The sequence below is a fragment of the Amblyomma maculatum genome, chromosome 10 (genome assembly GCF_055883805.1).
Source record: "Amblyomma maculatum isolate TAMU_Amacu chromosome 10, ASM5588380v1, whole genome shotgun sequence".
Lineage (NCBI taxonomy): Eukaryota > Metazoa > Arthropoda > Arachnida > Ixodida > Ixodidae > Amblyomma > Amblyomma maculatum.
Genome location: NC_139353.1, coordinates 159,480,982 through 159,504,272, shown reverse-complemented (window position 1 = coordinate 159,504,272; position 23,291 = coordinate 159,480,982). Strand labels below are relative to the sequence as shown.

The window sequence follows — 23,291 nt, the reverse complement described above, 5'->3', positions numbered from 1 at the left end:
ATTTACATGGGAAGGGATAAGATGTACGGAAGCTGTCAAGGTATGAAAAGTTATAAGGCAAGGTTGTCCTCTATCACCGCTGCTGTTCATGCGTTACATGATACATATGGCATGCATGATATACAAGCAAGCAACCTAGATTTTTAACCTGTTATATAGATTAGGCGGAAAGGTGGCAGACCAGTGCATCCCCGTTTTAATGTTTCCGGTTGATATTGGGGTGTTAGTTGATAGCCAGGAAGACTTGCAAACTCTAGTTAAGTATTGCGGAGACGAAGGGGGCGCTCCATGGCTTCAGGTTTAGCGTAGTTAAGTCTGGTTTGATAATTTTCGACGGCTCAACTGATCAAGGTCTTAAAATACACGGCCATGAAATGCTCAGAGTGGCAGAATATAAATATCTCGGGGTATGGGTAAACGAAGAATTGACATACGTTGAAAAGCATGAGCAATCACTTAGGGCAAAAAGGCGAAGAAATTTCGGGATAATGCAGCATAGGACATTGTGAGGATACAACAGGTGTGATGTTCTGAGGGGTATTTGGAGTTGAATTATAGTGGCCGGGCTTACTTTCAGAAATGCGGGTTTGTGCTTAAAACAGAGTTACAGTCTACATTATAAATAAATTAGAGCCAGCGGACGATTGGCAGTGGCTGACCACGGAAAAACCGCAAATGAGGCGGTACAGGGAGATATGGGTTGTTCCTCTTTCGAAGTACGGAAAGCAGAGTATTTCAATACCTATACCTATAGCGCTGGCTCACAATGGAGAAAAACGAAGAAGGGAATTAACCAGTAGATATGCTGGTCACAAGGACGAAAAAATAAAGAGCGTTAGGCAGCAGGTGAAAACACAGCAGGTGAAATTTGGATAAATTATATTATACCGAAAGTGAAAAGGCAGACCAGGAAGGAAGCTTTCTTTGATAACTCAAGAGCCAGTGGCCTACTTTTTGAAGCTAGATCGGGATGCCTTAGTACATGCAGCTACAAAGAGACATTTAACCATCAGATGACACATGTGCAGTAAGTGGTAAATCCGTAGAAACAATTGAATATCTTACACTAGTGTGGGGTGGTATCCGTCCGGAAGTCGATGCAGGCGCAGTCACTCCTCCTGAGGCCCTGGGGTTTACGCTGACTGACAGCGCATAGTCATGCTGAATGTTTCGTTCTTTTTTTATTTTGTTCATTTAACTTCGTGCCTTTGTGTTTTTAATATCTATATATGTATTTGCTCTGCTTCAGTTCAGTTCAATCGTTCAGTCGTGTCCGACTCTTCGTGACCCTATGGACCATGTCACGCCACGCTTTCCGGTCTCTCACTATCTTCCTAACATCACATAACTTCATCTGCAGTGCCTCGAGGATGCCATCTAACCACCGCGTTCGCTGCCTACCCCTTTTCCGCCGACCCTTAACCTTTCCCAACATCAAATCTTTCTCCAGCGACTCCTCTCTTCTAATCAGATGACCAAAGTAGCTGAGCTTTAACTTTAGAATTTGACCCTCCAATGAGCATTCAGGTTTTATGGTCGACAATACCGACTGATTTGATCTTCTGGCAGTCCAAGAAACTCTCAAGAGTCTTCGCCAGCACTACAATTCAAATGCGTCAATTCTTCGGCGGTCAGCCTTTTTCACAGTCCAACTCTCGCATCCATACATCACAACTGGAAAGACCATAGCATGAGTTATACGGATCTTGGTTGGCAGACTAATGTCTCTGCTCTTTACTAGGTGGTCAAGGCTAACCCTTGCTCTTTTTCCCAGAAGCAGGCGTCTCCTAATTTCATGGCTGCAGTCTCCTTCTGAGGTAATCTTGGAGCCCAAGAAGAGAAAATCTGTCACAGCTTCCACTTCTTGTCCATTGATGCTCCAGGACTTGATAGGGCAAGACGCCATGATCTTTGTCTTTTTAATGTTCAGTTTAAGCCCAAACTTCTCACTCTCTTCTTGTACGCGCATCAGAAGTCTCTTGAGTTCCACTTCACTTTCTGCCATTAAAGTGGTATCATCCGCATATCTAAGGTTGTTGATACGTTTTCCAGCAATCTTCACTCCAGCTGAAGACTCGTCCAGACCGGCCTTCCTCATGATGCACTCTGCATATAGGTTAAATAGGCAGGGCGACAGTATGCAGCCTTGCCTCACTCCTTTCTCGATCGGAAACCAATCGGTAAGACCATGCCCAGTTCTGACTGTGGCCTCTTGCCCTTCATAGAGGTTCCTGAGGAGACTGATGAGGTGAATTGGAACTCCCATCTCTTGGAGAGCTTGCCACAATCTGCTGTGATCTACGCAGTCAAATGCTTTCGCATAATCAATAAAGCAGAAGTAGATGGGTTTCTGGAACTCTCTTGCTTTTTCCATGATCCAGCGAAGGTTGGCAATTTGGTCTCTAGTTCCTCTGCCCTTGCGAAACCCAGCTTGCACGTCCGGAAGCTGCCGATCCACATACTGCTGCAGCCTACCTTGGAGGATTTTCAACATCACCTTGCTAGCATGCGAAATAAGCGCGATCGTGCGGTAGTTGGAACAATCTTTGGCACTGCCTTTCTTTGGAATGGGGATGTAAACTGACGTCCTCCAATCCTGTGGCCACTGCAGGGTTTTCCAAATCTTCTGACATAATGTATGCAGAATGTTAACAGCGTCATGGTTGAGGTTTTGAAGCAACTCAGCTGGAACGCCATCAATTCCGCTAGCTTTGTTCTTAGCAAGGCTGGCTAAGGCCCATTCAACTTCACTCTTCAAGATGCCCGGCTCGAGATCAGTAATCAGTTCTGCTTAGATCTGTACAATGATCTGCAGTATGAAATCGATAAAAATAACATACCAGTGGCCGGGTAAATGAGCCTGGGGTAGAAACTAGCAAAAAACGATTGGAAGAATATTCGATTAAAAGCAGAAAAGTAACATAATGTTAGTATTGTCAAAACAAAAATTCAATAAACGGAATGATGATATAGTTAACCACTCTAAAACAATAATTAAGATATAGGGGAAAAAACAATCATAATAACTACTGCTACTCCCCTCCCTCCCGTTTGGGAGGGGACGCTCCTATATTCCATCCATCAATTCCGTCCACCCATTCATGCGAGCTTGCCTTCACAAGGAAACTCTCGATCCGCACCCATGTTGCCAAGCGCCGCAATGGCGGTCTGCTCAGACAAGCGGTTGATCTTCGCGACACGAGGCATTTGAGAGAGCCGTCCGATGCTTTCGAATTATCTGTCTTCCCGGCTCGTGAGTGCGGTAACCTGCGCAGTCATATGGTGTGAATGTGCAAGGAACTTCACGACGACAGGCAACAACGGATCACCAAGGAGTACCTTAAGCGTCGGCCCTAAACATTGCCTTTTTTGTATTTTACTATGAATTCACTTCAGTGTTAATGAAATATACCTTCCCACCATAGAAAAAGGAGCTAAAGTACTTACAGCTTCTGTTTCAATAAAGAAATCAATGCGCCATGCACAAGGCACATGTTTGCTCTGACATGTGATGTGTTTTATGTAATTTTTGCTAAGATACAACACAAAACATGTAATTTTTGCTAGGATATGAGTTTGCTATGACATGACTGTAACGTGATGTGATGTGGCATTTCTGTTATGTGACTGTATTAACTTCAACTATCCCTCTGTCACAACTATTATATCCACTCATCCCCTTCCCCAGTGCAGGGTAGCAAACCGGTCGCCTTTACTGGTTAACCTCCCTGCCTTTCCTCCTCCTTCCTTCCTTGCTAAGATAAGCGCGCTGGCTCAATATTTGCTTCTTGTACAAAAATAAGTGCTTCAGAGCACGAAGTGACGATAATCATGTGGTGCCGTTATTTGACTTTTTATCTTGATTGCTTTTTTATTGCAGCCAGAAAAACTTATTTTTATTGCTTTGCATTTTATTAATTTGACAGTAAGGGATGCGCGCACGCAGCGTTGCCCTAGATTCATGGAACAAATTCCTCAGTCATCTTTCGCTTTCTTTCCTTTTTCGCCGTTTATCATATGCGTTGTGCCTACTGGGCATCGTCTACGTAACTTCCCTGCTGCGTCACGCGACTGCGAATATTCTGTCGCAATTGTTACCCTTTCACTGTAAGGCTCCTCGCGTCTCGTTACTTCGCTCAGCCTCTCCGTGCATAGCGTTTTTGTAATGTCCGACTGCAAATATGTAATGGTGCAATGACAGCAACATATACTCGCCCCCACTGCAACCCGAGGCGTCCGAATCGCGGAATGCAACGCAGCTGCACAGTTATTGAAGCATCGCCGTTTTTCTTACTTGGCGCCAATATACAGTAGCAGAGGACAGCGCTTTTATCGATCATATTTTTTCTTTTTCTTAGGGATGCGTGCTTACGTAACCTGGCACTATCCTATCGCGCACGTCACGCATACGCAAAATGTGAAAAAATGGCAAATTGTCTAGAATAGGGCCCGAGGCTGTTAACATCTACCATTACCAGTTCTCGCAGAGCTTGACAGCAGATGCGCACCAGCGGCTGATCGAGGGCCATGCAGCGCCCGCATCCCCATGTGGGCCTACAATGCAACACGGGGACGCTGCCAGCGATTCACGTACGGTGGCTGCGACGGCAACCAGAATAAATACCACACCAAGAGCGCCTGCGAAGTTATCTGCCTGCGCTCAAAAGGTATCATTTCTGCCTTTCTTAGTGGCCTCCAACTAGGCATGCGAACACTAATGTTGCAAGAAAATACGCATGTGTCTAGGCTATAAGGCCACATTGGGCTTAACGAGAACAACAAAGTGGGTCCAAATACCCATGGCTAAGCTAAATCAGGCTTAGCTGCGCTTACGTGCTTTGGACTCCTTTTTTTTCTTGTTTATCGAATTTTAGGTTAGTTGAACTTTGCTTGTACAGTTCTTTTTGGGGATTCTTGGTTGTCTACATATTTCTGTTGAATCACATTGCTGCTCAGTAATTTGTTCTATTTTATTTCTGCCGCTAATATCTCACGCATGCTGCTAGCACACAGTAGTCACTTACTACTTAATGTGAAAGAACACTTGACATAGATGCAAAGCCTGATTTGAACCGACCAAACCATGTGGTTGTATGGCCTGAAGGTGGCGCGTTTGAATCTATGTGAAGGGTCACGTAGACTACGATTCTTATATCATCCTCCCATCTCAAAGAACTGCTCCCGTAGACTTCTGGTTCCTCAGGAAAGCCTTGCGGCATGGTGGCAACAAGCAACCTTCTAGTTTGCAAGAGAAAATTTCACTTGGTACTTGTCAAGTATCAAAGGCTTCCTCTGGGCAAGTTACCGCTATTCACCCATGTCGCATTGAGCACTGTCATGCTAATATCGCTAATCAGCTTGGGATTGGTGAAATATTAAACCAAATTTTATGTTCTTTGCCCCTTCTAGCAGGAGCCACAAAAGGCAGACGTGTTTCATAACAGGATTTTCGGTATTTGTTTACTTGTTGCGGCCATTTTAAAAGTTGATTTTCCTAACTTAAAGAGCATGCTACGATCGTCGTCTGATGACGTTTGTAGCGTATAGTGCTAGCCACTGTGGACACGTATAAATATTTCTAAGCTAAATCTTTGGATGTACACGACCTCTGCAGGACTGACGCAAAAATGAAAGGGCAGGAATTGTATGCCCACGTCCTGATATGTATTGTCTTTAGAAGTCAAAATCATCATGCGCGGTGAGGCCATGCGGTTCTTACCGCAAGTGTGGCCTGTCCAAGGCACTAATAATGAGAGCGAAATGGAAGCAGGACTATGATGTCATGACAACATTACCATTTTAAAGTGATCAGGAGGTTAAACAATTCAGTGATTCGTATCGTACCGAGGTATAAGGGAAACAGTAAGCGAACGAAATCTTGTCGATGTCGTTTTGGTTAGGAAATTACACAAGTGGCGCACCGTCTCTCACAGTTGTAACAGCTGCTAAAGTGAAGCCGTATTCAGAAGAAAACGGACGGCCGCTGCAACGAACGCTGGCTAGTCTACATTTCTGGAGAGGTGAAATATTTATTCAGAGCCAATATAATATTTTGGAGCCTTGATTCCAATAAGGATGTGAAGTTCCCAACCTCTGATAAACTTTACGCTATTATGTTGTGCGTATTAATACGTACACCAGAAAAAAAGAATGACTGCATGGAATGCGGCATTCAGAGGTGCATCTTGGTGTTTCTTGCTGCAAAACCATTATGGTTTAAAAGTGAAGGTTTAGGCTTTTTTTTATATGCAAAATGTACACAAACTATAGGTTGTGCTTCTTTATCAGAGCGCCCTAAATGTTGCAGATTCCCCTTTACTTCGAAGGGCTTCTAATCTCAGATAATTTTGTTTTGTTTTTGGTGCCAGTAGAAAAGATCTGATAGTATCTTGGAAAATACGGAGTTCACATATTTTATCTTCATCAAAGCCGTTACAAATGGCGCATTTCAGATCCTTATTAGTACGTTCATTTTTATGCCGCCAGCTACTAAAAGATGTTCTTTCTGAAGCGTAAGCCTACGTGCCCTGTCTTTTTCCAATGTATGTTTATAGAAACTAGTTGATGATAAAGTAGTGAAATGAAGAGAGATGTACGTATACGTGTCAGGTAAGCGAAATCTGTGGAGAAGTGTCTAAAAGTGGTTTCATAAGAAAAATTACAAGACACGGCAGAAAATGGAAAGTTTGGAGACATGATATGTGACGAGATTACAAAATTGTTCACATTGTAAAACAGCAGCACGCTCAGTGCTGATGCAGTTGCAGCTTGATCAGAGAGGCATTTGCATTGCAAAGCAATTACTGTCCTTCTGAATCAAGAAAAAATAGCTAGCTGCTGCTAGCCATAGCGGCGGAAGCAGCAGTTGTTTTTAACAGACACTACAGCGCTGATAACATTGCGTTTAGGAAATATAAAAATTATTTCAAATAAGCAATAAAAATAACTCCAGGCCAAAACAGAGAATATCTGGGTGCTTCTAGGTTAGTTCCTTAGTATAATATTGAGAATTCGCACTTTGCTGTTGCAACCGATACAAATAGATGTTTTCACTGTCACGCCCAAAACGGCTGTATTTCAAATGGAGCTCCACCTTTACATTTCAAACTTTGTCACAAATCTAGGGGCAGTATACTAATTGTTTGGAGGACAACTACTGCTTTTCCACGCGCACCATGCGCTTTAACATGTAACGACCAAGGACAGTATGGGGAAATATTGCATCACAGAAATATTCAGTAAAAAGCAATACTCATTGTCAAATGTGTATCAAAGATTCGCTCTCCCAACAATGGTTCAAAACATTAGAAGCTCTGTTTTTTTTTACATAAAGCAACCAGGTTTTCGCAAAGAGTGGCGGAAAGAGTGAGCACTTGTTCTGGATTTCTCTGTTGTAATGACCCAAAGACTCTCATGCAATGTGGCACACCGTGGTGGAGGGCTCAGAAAATATCAGCCAACTACCATCCTTCAACCTGGGTTGACATATTCAGTTAAATGGTGCCTTACTGTTGGAGATAGATCCCATCTCCGTGGCTTCAGGAGTCGAGAGCTCCCGTGAATCACCGCTGCTGTGAATTCTCATGATTAAACTATCTCCGATAGTTGATAGTTATAGGCTAAGACAGATAGTAAAACAGATGAAGCTACCTTGTGGTAATGGCATGCTCAAAAGCCACCATGAACAAAGCAATATTGGCTGAAATGTCTGATCTATCATAGCATTTACACTAGATTGAAACAGAAGGCAGCAAAGCCAACGCTGAAGACCTTCACTTAAGACAACGGAACACTGCGCCAATCCATAGCGCCTTCGACCTAGTTCATAAGGCACACAGCCCACGACCAGCGTCGCTCCCTTTTACGAGAATGATAGGTTTGGTTTGGATTGTTGGGCTTAACGTCCCAGAGCGACTAAGGCAATAAGAGACGGAATCGTTGTGGGCTTCAGAAATTTTGACCACATCGGGTTCTTTAACGTGCACCGACTCTTTACGCTAATGAGTAACTCGGATGTGCAGCAGCAAACAAAAAATAGAGTTGGTTTTTCTGGCTATTAGCATGGTGATCAGGGAGGAACACTGATGTTCGACGTTAGACCATTTGTGTTGTTTATGTGAAAAAACAATACAGACAGCGTTATTAGCAAAATATTTTCTGGATCTCTTCTGCATGAAGCGTTGTGTTAAGAATATCTAATGTAGATTTTTGTTCTGAAGGCTCCGCCTTCTAGAATACGTGTCCGCAAGCAATGGTCTCGCCCGACGAGTGAAAACCAAGTCTTTCTTAAAACACCGGTTTATTCCGGATCAACAGAAAAGTATAAAATAGAAAAGAAACAGCATTGGTCAAAACTGCGCTGGAAACATGCCGTCGAAGTGCGCGACAACGGACTATGCATAATAAAACGGAACATGGGTCAGGGCTTCACCGCGACAACACAAAGCACACTGCGGCGCGGATAGGGCGAGTAATAGGGTCAAAGCGTTGATTACGATACAAAAGCATTGCTACTAGCGTGGCAGCACTCACGCTAACACTCCTAAGGTGGTTTTCTTGTAGGCGCCGCTTCCGTCTTCGCCTCGCAGAACTCCGCTCCGTCGTCTGTGTACATCCCGCCGGCTTGGGACGCAGCCATGCCACCCTTCTTTGGCCGGCCGCCCGGCGAAAAAGCCACGAGCCATGCTTCCGACGCGCTTATCTACCCTCTGTCTCGCGCCGATAACATGCCGCCCCCGCTCCGGGCAGCTCGCTCATGCGTACTCGCGCTGCCCGGGCGGACACCAGCACAAACAGAAAAAAGCGCGCGCGGTTTGAAACGCTAAAAGGCCCCACACTCCCACCCCTCTCAAGACGGCCCTTACGGAAATGCCATATCTGGACTTATAAAAAAAATCCAGATCAGGTATACCAGGAATTGGGCAGATATGGTATATTAAAACAGATCTGGGCCAGATAAGGCATATATGCCCTGTTCCTGATTTCGAGTATCAGATAAGGCATATCTGGTAAGATATGCCTTATCTACCCAATTCGTGATTTAAAAATCTAGCCCGCATGGCATGTAGGTTTTGGACTATAGATCTATATATATGCATATCAACATAACACATTATTACAACGCACACACAAGACAATTTCAGTATTCCAGCTAAATGCACACTCAATCAGGTTTGCCAAGGGAAACCTGAATTTCCCCTTTTATTTCAAACCTTGCAGGAAAACAGCTTTGAAACCACAGGTTTTCTTTTTTCCCTGCCTATATGGAATCGCGCAAAGACGGGCCTGAATTACGCGGGTATACAGAGGGTCAAAGACATGCTCATCCGTTAGTAAATGTTGAGATTCTACTCATTTACGCGAGATACTGTAACAAATCTATGAGATATTTGAACAGCAAGACATTAACCTATTAAATTAAATATATTACATTTTACGCTACTCTTTTACAAACAGAGCTTTAACCAGCAAATGCTTTTAGTTTGAGCTGGTTTACTTGCGAAGGTAAAGAAAATAAACGGCTATTAATCGAACTAGACTATTGAAATTGAATATAAAGGTTTGTCGATGCTAAACAGTACGGCGATAAAACACACACTGCTAGGACTGCTGATAATACCTAAACCTTAGCAAAGTACATATAGGCTGTCAGGAAGTACTGGTGTTACCTTAAGCAGAGACTGCAGTGCAAAATGAGCGAACACGCCTAACTCGTGGTTGCTTTTGAAATTAAGATAGAAAACAAAGAAAAAAAGCATGTCCGATATGGCATTTGTAATGACAGCAACAGCTCTGCCCCTCAACCAAATCAAGAATGAAGCTACTTAGGTGGTGCAAATAATAATAATAACAAAACAACGAAGGACCCTATCCAACCACTGAAATTTGCCAAAATTGCTGGAGCGAAAGACAAATTAGCACCGAAATGTATGGAAAAATATCACATACTGGCAATTACCATCCAATTTACTGATCGGAAAAAATGATTTTCCATCAAAGTAACAAAGTGAACAATAACCTGAGGCTGGCAAGTGCTAGTTCCCGACAAGACGACTCATGCTCACGGTTTTGGTGATCGGGCGTGAATCGCTCCTATATTTCTATAATCGCTCCGAAATGGCCGAAATGAGAGAAAGTTTAAATTTCATCAACGAACAATTCGAGACGTTCAAAAAGCAGCTTAGCGCAGTTTTGACAGAAAATCAGGAAATAAAGAAAGAAAATGAGTGTCTACGAAGCAGATGCACTGAGAACGAAAGGCGAATAACAGCACTTGAATGTAAACTGGTTCAGTGTGAGCAGTATTCGCGACGATGCAACTTGGAGATTAAAGGAGTGACTGAAACCGATCAAGAAGATCTTGAGTCTATTGTCGGGAAAATGGGTGATGCTGTGGGAGTGGCTATATCTCCTGCAAATGTCGAGACTTGTCATCGCGTGCCGACACGGAATGCAGAAGTGAGGAACATTATTGTCCAGTTTAGGAGCCGCAGGCTGCGGGACGATGTGCTTGAAAGGGCCAGGAAACAACGTCTGACGACCGCTTCGCTGGACTTGCCGCCTCCTAAGGCCCGTGTTAAAGACAATGCTAACGACACTGCTGACGACAGTGCTGCTGACGCCAACAGGGCTACTCCGATATATGTAAACGAGCACTTATGCCCCCGTTTGAAAGAACTTCTCTCCTTGGCTGTTGCTAGAAAGCGCCAGTTTCACTGGAAATTCGTTTGGACACGAAATGGACGGATCTTCGCACGTCAGGTGGAGGGCAGTACAGTAGTTGAGATCAACTCTGCTGAAAGTCTTAATATGATTGCGTAGAACTAGTGTAATAAAGATATGCAATCTTTCTTCATGGCTACGCACGAGGATTATCAGGAATTTGTTTTACCCGAATCGCTGAAACTATGTCCTGGTAACCAACACCTAGAAACTGTTCTTCATATCAACGCTTGTTCTCTCGTTAAAAAAAATGATCAATTCACGCTGTTTCTCGAACAATTTGCCTTCAGATTTACAATTATAATGATAACCGAAACATGGTTTTCTGCACAGGATAGTGCACCTTATCTGAGTGGCTATAAGTTTTTTTCTGCGCATCGAACTGACAAACGTGGTGGCGGTGTAGCGATTTATGTTTCGGACACAATATCTTGCGATGAATTGCCCAATTTTACGGTTGTAAGCCCAAATTATGAGGCTCTATGTTTGCAAAACAGCAACACCCTTTTTTGTGTTATGTATCGCCCCCCTTCTGCTAATACTAGTGCTTTTTTAGATTTTGTTGACTCTGTTCTCGATTTTGCCTCCACTAATGGCTTAAGGCTGGTTTTAGGTGGTGATATGAACATCAATCTTTCTATTCAAAGCGTTGCAAAAAAAGAACTAGTGAACAGAATAACATCCACTGGTTTTCGGAACGTAATCGTTACCCCTACTCGTGTAACTCCAACGACTTCTACAGTTCTGGATCTGTTCATAACTAATGTTTGTACTCCCGTGGTGGCAGCTGGCACTATAAGCTCTGGCATCAGTGATCATTGTCCCATATTCATGCTTATTCGCACTCCACTCCTCGAGCAAAGGCACGTGTCCCCATAATTAAATATCAAAGCATCAGTAATTCTAGCTTGGAGTTATTTCGGAACAGAATCCACAACAACGACTGGTCTGCGGTTCTGAAAGAAAGCACGGCAGACAACGCCTACAATACCTTTATGTCTATGTTTCTGAACATTTACACATCTTGTTTTCCTCTAAAAAACCTTAAGCTTCATAGGCGTGCGCGAAAACCGTGGATCCATCCGGAGCACATTCATTTAATTCGTCAAAGGAACAAACTCTACAGTGCATTTTTAAAAACCAAGGACCCAACAGCGTTTGAAGCATTCAAAAAACTTCGCAATAAAATTACGGCCGAACTGAAAAAAGCAAGGGCACACTATTACCAACACTTGTTCAGTGAAGTGTCTATTGGTCGACCAGACCGAACTTGGCAAATTATCAATGACGCGCTTGGAACGTGCCCTAACCGCCCTGATATGCTCGAGATCATAGTTGACGGTGAACCAGTCTCCGGATCTGCATTATCTGACCGCTTTAACGCCCACTTCGCCGCCAGACCAAAGAAAGGCTCATCACTTAGTAAAGTTTCGTGCTGCCTACAGGCAAATTCCACAAAGACCATGTTCTTAAAACCCACAGATGAATCTGAAGTGTTCAACATGTTTCTCTCCCTGAAGAATAGTAAAGCCCTTGACATTGACAGCATCCAGATTAAACCTATCAAACATGTCCTTGATCTCTTATGTCCGTACTTAGTGCATATATTTAATCTTTCGCTAGCATCTGGCACATTTCCTAACGACATGAAACGTGCAAAAGTCTCTGTTATATTCAAAGGTGGAAACCGGAACGATCTAAGCAACTACAGACCAATATCTATAATTCCAGTCTTTTCTAAGGGTCTTGAGAAGATTATGCTCACCCGACTAGACGGTTTTTTTACTAAGCACAATATTTTATCTGACTGTCAGCATGGTTTTCGGAAGGGTAGGTCAACGGAATCTGCTCTTCTGCTGCAAAAAGAAATCATCATTAAAAACATTGAAGCTAATAAGTTAACACTGGGAATTTATATAGACTTCAGTAAAGCCTTTGATTCAATATGTCACACAACCCTCCTTAACAAGTTAGATTATTATGGTGTCCGTGGGCTAACAAATACTCTTCTGCAGTCATACCTAGCCGGCCGATCCCAGTGTGTTCACATTAATGGCTACTATTCCGCTTTCCAGCCAATTTCATCTGGTGTCCCACAAGGCAGTATTCTTGGGCCATTTTTATTTAATGTCTACGTTAATGATCTTATGCGTACTGATGATAATGCCGTATTTGTATTATATGCGGATGATTCAAGTTTGTTCTTTAGCTCAACTAATGAAGCCGAATTGTTTGAAATGGCGAATAGGGCGTTGTCAAAGGTACTGAAATGGTCCGAAGTAAACAGCTTAGAAATAAATGGGAAAAAAACAAAAGCAATTTTATTTGCTCCTAAAAACAAACGTCTGGCCTGTAGTCGGGAGCTAAAATTAGGTCTCCTTAAAATAGATATCGTTAAACAGCATAAAATCCTAGGTGTGACATTTTCCAATCAGATGACATGGGACAGTCATGTTGAACAAGTGACTAAAAAACTTTCGTCTGCTGCAGGTGCCTTATTTAGAACGCGCGACCTCTTTCCTATGTCTGTCAGACTACAAGTGTACCATGCCCTCTTCCGCTCACACCTTAACTACTGCACGCTAGTATGGGGGACGACCACCAAACAAAACATCAGTACACTTCAGCGTCTAGAAAAAAAAGCCATACGTTGCATAAACAAAGTACCATTTTTGCATCCTTCAGCTGAGCTATTCCGTCAGCATCATATAATCAATATTCAGTCTCTTTATAGTTACCATCTTCTCCACCACCTCCATTTTGCTAATGAAAAGTATAAAGAATTTCTAATTACGCTCTCGGGTGCAACATTACGCTGCAATATTTCTAAAACACGTGCACCTGAAAAATGGACAATTCCGCACCACCGAACAAATTACCTTCTGCAGTCATTAAGTTATACAGTGCCAATGTTGCTAAATAAGTTCAATTTAACCACTCTTAGTAACGCTGTACTAACACGCAAAGTTTTACGATCAATGTTTATAGGCTGACCTGTGTTTTTGCTTGTTTCCAGTGTAAAATGGTACCGCGTGTAATATACATAGTAGATTGAGTTTTTGTGTCCGTCATGTTGTAGTTATCGGTTTGTTGTAATATTTTGTGTATGTAAACGCTAGTCTTTATATAACACCCTGATATAACTTATATTTTCACTTCATTCGTCTCATTTGTATGTCTGTGATAAAATATGCGTTTTTTTTTTCCCAAGTAGCAACTGATCTCTTGTACTCATTTTTTTTTTTTTTACTGCTGTCACTGACTGCTGTCACTGTTGCCTGCCGCCGGTCTCCAGGCCCCGTCAAGCTGTCCCTACAGCTTTTTGCCTGGAGACCGTCAACATTGTAAATGTTGAAAATAAAAGTGACTTGACTTGACTTGACTTTAAGATGAGGCGGCACGATGAGGGTGCGATCCATCTGCAATTTCTACACAGTGGTGCACCCAGGGCAGAAGCCCCGAAAAGCTCATTCGACCATCAGGTTTGCTGCCAAGGCTGGGGAGGCAGCTTCCACCCATAGTGGGACACAGTAATTTCCTCTGTGTCGACGGTCAGACTGAAGCTCTTGTAGGTTTGCTTTCGCATTTTTGTTACATGCACACAGCTAATAGCGAACAGGCGCTGGCACACACACATACACACCAGCATACACAACATGCAGCACGCCCGCCAGCCGCACCGAACTCTGATGTCTGCCACCGAAAAGGAACGAGAGGCCAAGTGCTTAGGCGCACGGAGTTGAAAGGGGGAGGGGAAAGAAGCAAGCACACACAAAACGGAGAGCTCGCGGCCTACGCGGTATAGAGCGTGGCAGCGAGGAGGAAAGATGAAATGCGAGCCCGCGACGCAGGGGCCGCCGCTATCTGAGAGGGAAGAGGAAAACGCGGGAGAGGAGGAGTCACTGTCTAACCAGTGCGGCCCTCGCCGCAGCAACCACCAGCTGTCTCTGAGGGTGAGTCACCGTCTAGACAGCACGGAGGGGGCCGCATACTGAACTGCCATCATTTTCTTGATATTTTTAATCGCTCAACTTAACCGACCATGCTTTTGTGCACCGGACAGCCGCCGCATTTTAAATAAAAATGCGAGTTAGTAGGCGGAAAGAGGAGCGTGTAGCCATAACCCAGCGTCCTCCTGCATTAAGGAACACATGATATAATTATTATAGTGCAGCGAAATCTGCAGAATATTTGAAATATTAGGAGTCGTAGTATTTTATAAATTGAATACAAATAACACTAAGCATGTAGGCCATGTTGAGTGTAGAAAACTTGAAGCTCGACCACATGATGCCAATATTGGATATTTGCAGGAGGCAGACGAAGGCCATATATTGCTAATATACAGTCACTATGGCGCCTACATAATTAAGGCCTCGATGAGGTTATATAAAGTCCTGTTGACGCCAGGCACATGGCCCTGATCTGTCTATATAAGGTCATGACGATGCCATATATGCCCTTTATAAGGCCACATAAGGTCGCGAGGATACCATATATGCCCCTGATCAAGCCATATAAGGTCCCGTTACCCGTTCAGATATGGGTTATATGTTGCATGATATGGCCAGATCTGTGCCATATAAGGGCAACATTTTGCACATATATGACCTTATCTGGCCCAGATAAGGTCTTATTTGCTGCCCTATATATTTGTATCTGGCAGCATATGTTCCATATCTGGCGCAGATATGGAATTTCCGGGACACCTCCCGAGGTGTAAAACAAAAATAACGCGGGATAAGGACGGAACTGGTACTGCTGCTGGCGGGGCGCATGCTTGGAGGTATCCGCTGAGCGTTGGTACCCGTAGTGCCTGGTAGGTCAAGTGGTTCTATGTGGCTAGTGGACGGCCGTGGTAAGCTCGGAGATCGGCCACATTGACTGGTCCGGCTTCTCGACCACCCTGCACATGGCGAATAAAGTAAGAAAGCCGAGACGCGCGCTTTGTTATCGTGTAAGGGCCAGTTCATGGTGGAGCGAGAGAAGCAGCAAACCCTTCTGCTGCATCACTTAGTGGGTGCATGCGGCGAAGGACTTTGTCGCCGACTGTGAACTCCAAAGGTCGCCTTCCCTTGTTGTACTGGTTACAGTGTTCCAGGCTGGCAAGGTCCAAGTTTTCCCTTGCCTCCTTCAGAGTCTCGGCCAAGCGGCTGGAAAGATCATGCGCAAATTTAGAATGGCTATGACCCGGTAAATCAGAGCCATTCAGAGCATGCTCAATAGGGAACCTGCTCACGACCAAGGAGAATGGCCGCTGCGTAAAACCTGTTGACCGGTTTACCGTGGTTCTTGTGGCGAAAGCCATCTCCTGGATACGAGCGTCCCAGTCCTTGTGCCGGTCCGTGAATGCCACCATCATAGTCTTGAGATTTCGATTCACGCGCTCTGTAATGTTTGCTTGAGGATGGTAGGGCGTAGTCTTTTTGTGCTGCACGCCAAAAACTTTGCAAGTGGCAGTAAATATCCTACCGGTGAAATAAGTGGCATAAGCTGAGCTGGGAAACCAAAGCGAGTGAATGTTTCTAGTAGCTTATCCCAAATTATTTTCGAGTCTAGCCGACTCAGGGGATACAATTCTACCCATTTCGAGAAATGATCAGTGATTACTAACAAGTAGCGATTCCCTTTCACTGATCTGGGATAGGGACCCATTATGTCGCAAGCTACAATTTCCCATGGGTATCGGCTCTGTACAGGTTGCATGAGGCCCGGTGGTTTCCCTCCCCTCGGCTTCGCGATCTGGCAGGTATGACAAGTGCGGACGAATGTCAGGACATCCCTTCTCATGCGGGGCCATGTTGCAACACGACACAATTTGTCATGTTGTCTTGCCATCGCTGTGACCTGCGAGGCGTGTATCGTGGAAGTACTCTAGAAATTGCTTACGTAGGCCCTTAGGAACGACCACACGAAATGCGGACTCACCACTCTCGGTGTCCGCAGCAGGTATATACCGCAGGATCAAGCAATCTTCTGCTTCCACCTAGCTGTCGTAGCTTCCGTTAAGCGCGCGGCTCCCTGCAGGGTTGGCGCTGTTCACGCTTTGGCGTATCTGGTTGCACTGGTTGTCTGAGAGCTGAGCGTCAAGGAGCTGTTGACGGGACACCAGTTTGCCCCAGGTGTCGGCAGGAGCTGTCACAGCATGGACCGCGGGTGCTCGCTCTCCCTCACCAGGAAGTGGAGCTCGTGACAGGGCATCGGCCACTTTGTTGAAAGTGCCTCTTCTGTATTCTACCCTGAATTATACATTTGGAGAGCGAGTGACCAGCGGGCTAGACGGCCAGCTGGATTTTGAAACCTTGAAAGCCACGATAGGGCCTGGTGGTCGGTCTGAATAGTGAATTCTGCGCGATCCAAATACATGTCAAATTTCTTGAGGGAAAACACAATCGCGAGACACTCTTTCTCTGTCACAGTACAGTTCCTTTCCGGTGCCGTAAGTGTATGACTAGGGAACGCCAATGGGCAAAGCTTTCCTTGATATTTTTGAAGCAATACCGCCCCAATTCCGTACTCACTTGCATCCGTTTGTACTGTGAATGGCCGGTTAAGGTCTGGAAGCCGCAGGCGTGCAGTATCCGCGATGGCTGCAGACAGTGAACGGAATGATCCCTGCTCGGCTTCTGTCCATGACCAGCGGGCACCCTTCCGGAGGAGCTGATGGAGGGGTCGCGCCAGGTCAGCGCAGTTCGGGATGAAGTGAGGGTAGAATCCCACCATGCCCAAGAAACGCTGGAGGCTCTTTGCGTTGGTTGGTGGTGGGAGCTGCAGAATGGCCTGAAGCTTCCCTTCATCCGGGCGAACTGTGCCCTGTTCCACAATGAAACCAAAAAGGTTGATTGTGCTTGTCACCAACTGAACCTTGCCGGGGTTAATGGTGATGCCCGCATTCTGCATTCGTTGAAGGACATTCGTTAGATGAAGGAGGTGCCCTTCTAAGCTTTCTGAGAACACTACTACGTCATCCATGTAGGCCATAGCGTAGTTAAACTTAGCGTCTCCGAGCACAATATCCATTACCCGTTGAAAAGTAGCAGGTGAATTGCACAACCCGAAAGGCAATCGCACAAATTCAAACAGTCCCCGGTGGCAAGTGAAAGCCGTTTTCTCAATGTCGCAGCGGTCAATCGGGATTTGCAGAAATCCTCTACTGCAGTCAAGAGTTGTAAAAAATTTTGCTGACCCAAGTGAGTACATGACAGAGTCAACAGACGGGAAAGGGTAAGAGTCTCGCACTGTCACAGCATTCAGACGGAGATAATACACACAACCGCGCTGTTCCATCCTTCTTAGGCGCGAGAACAACAGAAAACGCCCAGGGGCTTTTTGATGGTCTCACCGCACCGGTAGCCACCATTTCGTCGAGAGCCCCATTCAGCAGCGTTCGCTTGTGGACACTCAAGGGCCTTGGATTGAATCGGATAGGACGAGCTTCGCCGGTGTCGATCCTGTGGGTTAATACGTTGGCCTTCCCGGAGCCTCCGTGAACATTGCTGCAAAGAGCCTGAGCATTGTCTCGATTCTGCTTTTTTCCGCTGGTGACCCCGTGAAGGAATTCAAAACGGTTAGAATACCACTTCCTGTGATATTGGCCGAATGGCCGTTCGTGGCAAGCAACTGTGACTGTGGCTCAGCGGCCTTGGTCTTGAACTGAAATGCTTCTGTACCGGTGCCGTACCGGTAGGTTCCCTTACTAAGATCCATCACGATTCCTGCCTTCACTATAAAGTTACGGCCTAGTATGACTGGCCAGGATAGCCCGGGAAAGTGTAAGAAACGCTGTGTAATCTTTCGACCATTTATAGTAACTGTTAGGCGGGCTGCTAAGGTTGCGGGTATTATGTGAGTCGACGCCATACGAAGGTTAGTGTTTACACTCCGCAAACGGACACGTTTTGTCTCACAGGAATTCTTCACCTGATCGCCGATGACTGACACCGTAGACCCTGTGTCTAAAAGGGCTGGAAGTTCCAGTCCGGCCATTTTGCCCAAGACCAGCGGGGTCTTGTCTGGTTGGCTTTCTTCAAAAGAAGTTGACGGGACTGCACTCACCGAGTGTTTGTAGGGTTTCTCAGGGTCTGCCTCATGCGTAGCAGGTGGTGATGATGGCACCTGCATCAATGGCACCTGGGTCGAAGGCCCCTGGGTCCGTTCAGGCCGGAAAGGTAGCGACTGGATCAGCTCTCACGGTGGTTGGCCACGTCTGTGCGGCCCGGCCACTGGATGGTGTGATGACCAAAACACCCTCCCCTGCGTTGTCCTGAATCTGCGAGTCGTAGAACAAGTTGTGCCCGTGGGCGACACCCACTTCTCACCTGATGGCGACACCGTTGCACCCGAAAATGAATGACACGTTGCACCCGGTGGTGACACCCACGCTGCACCCGTAGGTGACGTCAACGTTGCACCCGGTGGTGACACCCACGCTACACCCGTAGGTGACGTCCACGCTGCACTCGTAGCTGACGTCCACGCTGCACCCGTAGGTGACGTCCACGCTGTGCCCGGTGGCGACACCCACGCTGCGCCCGTAGGTGAAGGCAGCCGGCAGCCGCTGCAGGAGATGTCCGGGATTTGCGCGCTCCGACGTGGGGTGTCCCAACTGCTGCCACACAAGGGGTACCAGCGCCTGTGTAAGGCAAGAAGACACGGGGCCCCGTCTGACCTGTCACCCCATGAAATCGGCTCGTCACCTGAGTAGACGCATCACAGCTTGTGACTCCGTGCAAGTCGCCAGCCCCCGTACGGCAGCCTGGCGTCTCCAGGCTGCTTGCTGCCGATGATCCAGGCCACGCACAGGACGGCTCAAGGCAAGTCTCTGCAGGGGGAGGTGGTTTGTACTGGAGCTCCGCCAGGAAAGATGCCTCGATGCGGGATGCTTCTCTAGCCATGTCATCGAAGTCCGCGAACTGGCGACGCCGGAGATATGGCTGGTACCTTGGATGGCACCGATGTATAGCATGAGCCACTTTCTCTGGTTCCGGAACTCCAGGATCTGCCCGCTCATGCAGCTCTTGAAAACTGCGCAAAAACTCTAGCAAACCCTCGTTTTCGCCTTGCGTCTGGTGCAAAGCTCGTCTTTCATACGGATGTCATAGTCAGGCGGCAAAAACTCTTCTCGAAAACGGTCTATAAAATCCTGCTTTGTTGTGAACGACCGCTGTCTACGCCTCCAGGTTGCTGCGGAACCTACCAAAGCTACGGGAAGCACACGCGTTACCAGAGCGCTGTCCGAAATTGCCATTGCCAAGTGATAATCGTCGATTTCATAAAGAAAATCGCAAACAGATTTCTTGTCGGCGTATCCTTCAAACCTTGGCACGGCCAAATTCAGCAAATTCAGCCGCAGCTGATTATCGCGATACAAGGGAGTGGGCGTTAACGAAACTGCATCGCTCCCCACAATTTCTCTGAAATGTGCCTTTGATTCAAGTAGCTCGAACAGGAGGCCAAGAATTCCGCTACAAATGTCCGACGGTTCGCTTTTCCTGTCTTCTGATTTCTCATGCCCGGAACCCGCCTGTGTGGGAGGCCGAACTGTTTCCGTTAAGTGGGCGCTTGCACCCAGTAAGTCCGACATCGCTACGCAAGAAACTGCATGAACCTCAAATTGCTACACTCCCGGGCCAAGCCAAAGCTCGAGCAGAAAGCACGTTGGGCGCCAAATGAAGGCTCCGCCTTCTAGAATACGGGTCCGCGAGCGATTGTCTCGCCTGACGAGTGAAAACCAAGTCTTTCTTAAAAACACCGGTTTATTCCGGATCAACAGAAAAGTATAAAATAGAAAAGAAACAGCATTGGTCAAAACTGCGCTGGAAACATGCCGTCGAAGTGCGCGACAACGGACTATGCATAATAAAACGGAACATGGGTCAGGGCTTCACCGCGACAACACAAAACACACTGCGGCGCGGATAGGGCGAGTAATAGGGCCAAAGCGTTGATTACGGTACAAAAGCATTGCTACTAGCGTGGCAGCACTCACGCTAACACTCCTAAGGCTTTCTTGTAGGCGCCGCTTCCGTCTTCGCCTCGCAGGACTCCGCTCCGTCGTCCGTGCACATCCCGCCGGCTTGGGACGCAGCCACGCCGCCCTTCTCTGGCCGGCCGCCCGGCGAAAAAGCCACGAGCCATGCTTCCGACGCGCTTATCTACCCTCTGTCTCGCGCCGATAACATGCCGCCCCCGCTCCGGGCAGCTCGCTCAAGCGTACTCGCGCTGCCCGGGCGGACACCAACACAAACAGAAAAAAGCGCGCGCGGTTTGAAACGCTAAAAGGCCCCACAGTTCCTAATGACTAGCTCTCCTTGTATTCACACCGCTGTTGGTGGCAAGTGTATTCACGTCTACGCTTTGTCAGTGCCCTCGTAGATGCCAGATAATCTTCGACCAGCTACGAAAACAACATTATTAGACTCCATGTATCGCCTCTTTTGAATACTCGCTTGTGTACAGCACGTTTTCAACGACCCAATTCATTAATATTGTGAGCCACTGCTGGAACAAACGTCTTTATTACAGCCCGAACCTGGAACTCTGCACGTGATCTTCCAAACACCGGTGAATGATGACAAGGCTGCGTATGTACAGATGACAGAGGTGAAAGTTCTGGCACCGCACTCACAAAAATCCCCCTGGCAAGGAAGCGGCCACCCTGGTCGCTGTTTAGATGGAAGCTGGTCGGCTGTTGTACGGCTTCATGTGCGAAACATGAACAACTTCTGAACGCTGACGCCGATCGGCGACGTTATGCGATGGGACAACGCGGTAGTTCAAGGGAGGTGTTTGCTGGAACAAGGTGTAAGGACCGATATAGAGGTGGAGAAAACTCTCGCACAATCCAGCAGTGCGGACTGGCGTCCAGAGTAGAACTTCATGGCCGAGTGAGGAGGTAGTGCAGTGGTGGTGGCCATAGAGATGCTTCCGTTTTTGCTGAGCGGCTTCAGTGTTGCGGCAAATAATTTGCCAGCAATGGGCCATACGTGTAGAACGATGCAGGTGGAGAGGCAGGAGTAGAGAAGGTGATGTCGAATAGAGTTGTTGGTTGACAGCCATAAACTGACAAGAAAGGGCTGTTAGGGCAAGCGAAGGCCGGAACGGAGCTCCAGGGGGAACAGTAGACAGGTCTAAATCGAGAGGTTTGGGATAGTGCGGGCACCTCCGTCACTTGTGAGCCACCGCTCTAACAAACGTCTTTATTCCAGCCCAAATCTAAAACTCTGGTCCAGATCTTCCGAACACCCGTGAATGATGACGATGCTGCATAAGTACAGGTGAAAGAGGTAAAAGTTCTGGCACCACGCTCACAATATTTTTTTTTCGCTCTGTTATTCCCCACACGATCATAGGCATATTGCGGTAAGTTGAAATTTTATATAAAGGCGGCCCTACGTAGGTACAAAGAGCTCCTTTAATGAACTCGTGTAAACAGGCCTAAAGACCTTGGAGCGCCATGTGTAACTAGTGATTCAAGGAAGATGGAGGGTGAATTACAATTCCATCACACCTTCTCAAAAACGAAGGCGAAGTTGGAAGAACTTCCTAACTCAGCCATATCTTGTGGCGCTGTGGCGTCACACAAGGCGACGACCAGTTAGTGCTCTGTAGAGTTATCTCACAACTACTGCTTGAAGTGTAAAGTCCGCGATGTTACGCTGAGTATGCCAGCTCTAACGCCGGATTTTCTGAAGGAGGAGGACTCTAACACAATCGTGTTAATCATCCTGATCCATCGTCAGGCTGCCAGGAGCGGTTATCCCTGCAAGGCGAATTCCAGTTTCATACCTTTCAATGAACCTGGTTCTGCGGTGCTGCCCTAGTTGAACTCCCTTATATCGCGGGAAATTCTTAATCACATCCACCCAACTAAATATTATGCCGCCTCCTGCTAGTTTGCCTTCCCTCGGAAAATATATTTTAGTCTAAGCTACCGTAATTTTATGCTCGTTCGTTGCCAATCTTCGGAGGGGCTAAAACCTCTTCAAACGTGGTCATTCGGCAGTGAAGAAGCAGTATAGACGATGATCAGATGATGGTCAAGAGGAGAATTATATTTAAGAAGAAAAATAGAATACAATGGCAAATTGTAAATTACAGCAACAAGAGTCAAACAGGCAACTGTACCTTAAAAGAAAATAGACTCTCAGACAGAGAAGTCACTCTACAGGCCCTTACTTTCCTACCGAGCGTTTCGGTTAAAGCCTAGGGACTGTAAATATGGGATAAGCACGGAGCCTCAATCTTGACTGCCCAACATGGTCTGAGGGTCGGTTTTTGATGACAACAATCAAAAAAGACCCGAGGGCGGTCACCTTAGGTGATCCTCCCCGAAAATGAAGCAGCCAATCAACTTAATGAAAAACATGCCACAACCCTTTTACCTTTTATTATTCCTCTCAGAATATGACGAAAAAAATGTAAAACAAAGAGAGAGGGAGCCCGGACCAGCAAAGCTTTGCCAGGCTTAATCCAATTTAAGATAAAAGAAAAGGAGCTAGACGCCCAAATAAAAAAAATAATTTAGATAAAAAAATATATACATAAAAATGTAAAAAATGTACATTAAA

General features: G+C 46.1%; 1 protein-coding gene across 1 annotated transcript in view; it reads left to right on the top strand.

Annotated features, from left to right (window-relative positions):
* LOC146177781 (kunitz-type serine protease inhibitor 6-like) overlaps positions 1-23,291 on the top strand; it is a 52,299-nt gene that overhangs the window by 17,315 nt on the left and 11,693 nt on the right. Inside the window, exon 2 of the mRNA XM_084580582.1 lies at positions 4,479-4,667. Coding sequence (XP_084436708.1) covers positions 4,479-4,667 — 189 coding nt within the window. The remainder of the gene's footprint in view (positions 1-4,478; positions 4,668-23,291) is intronic.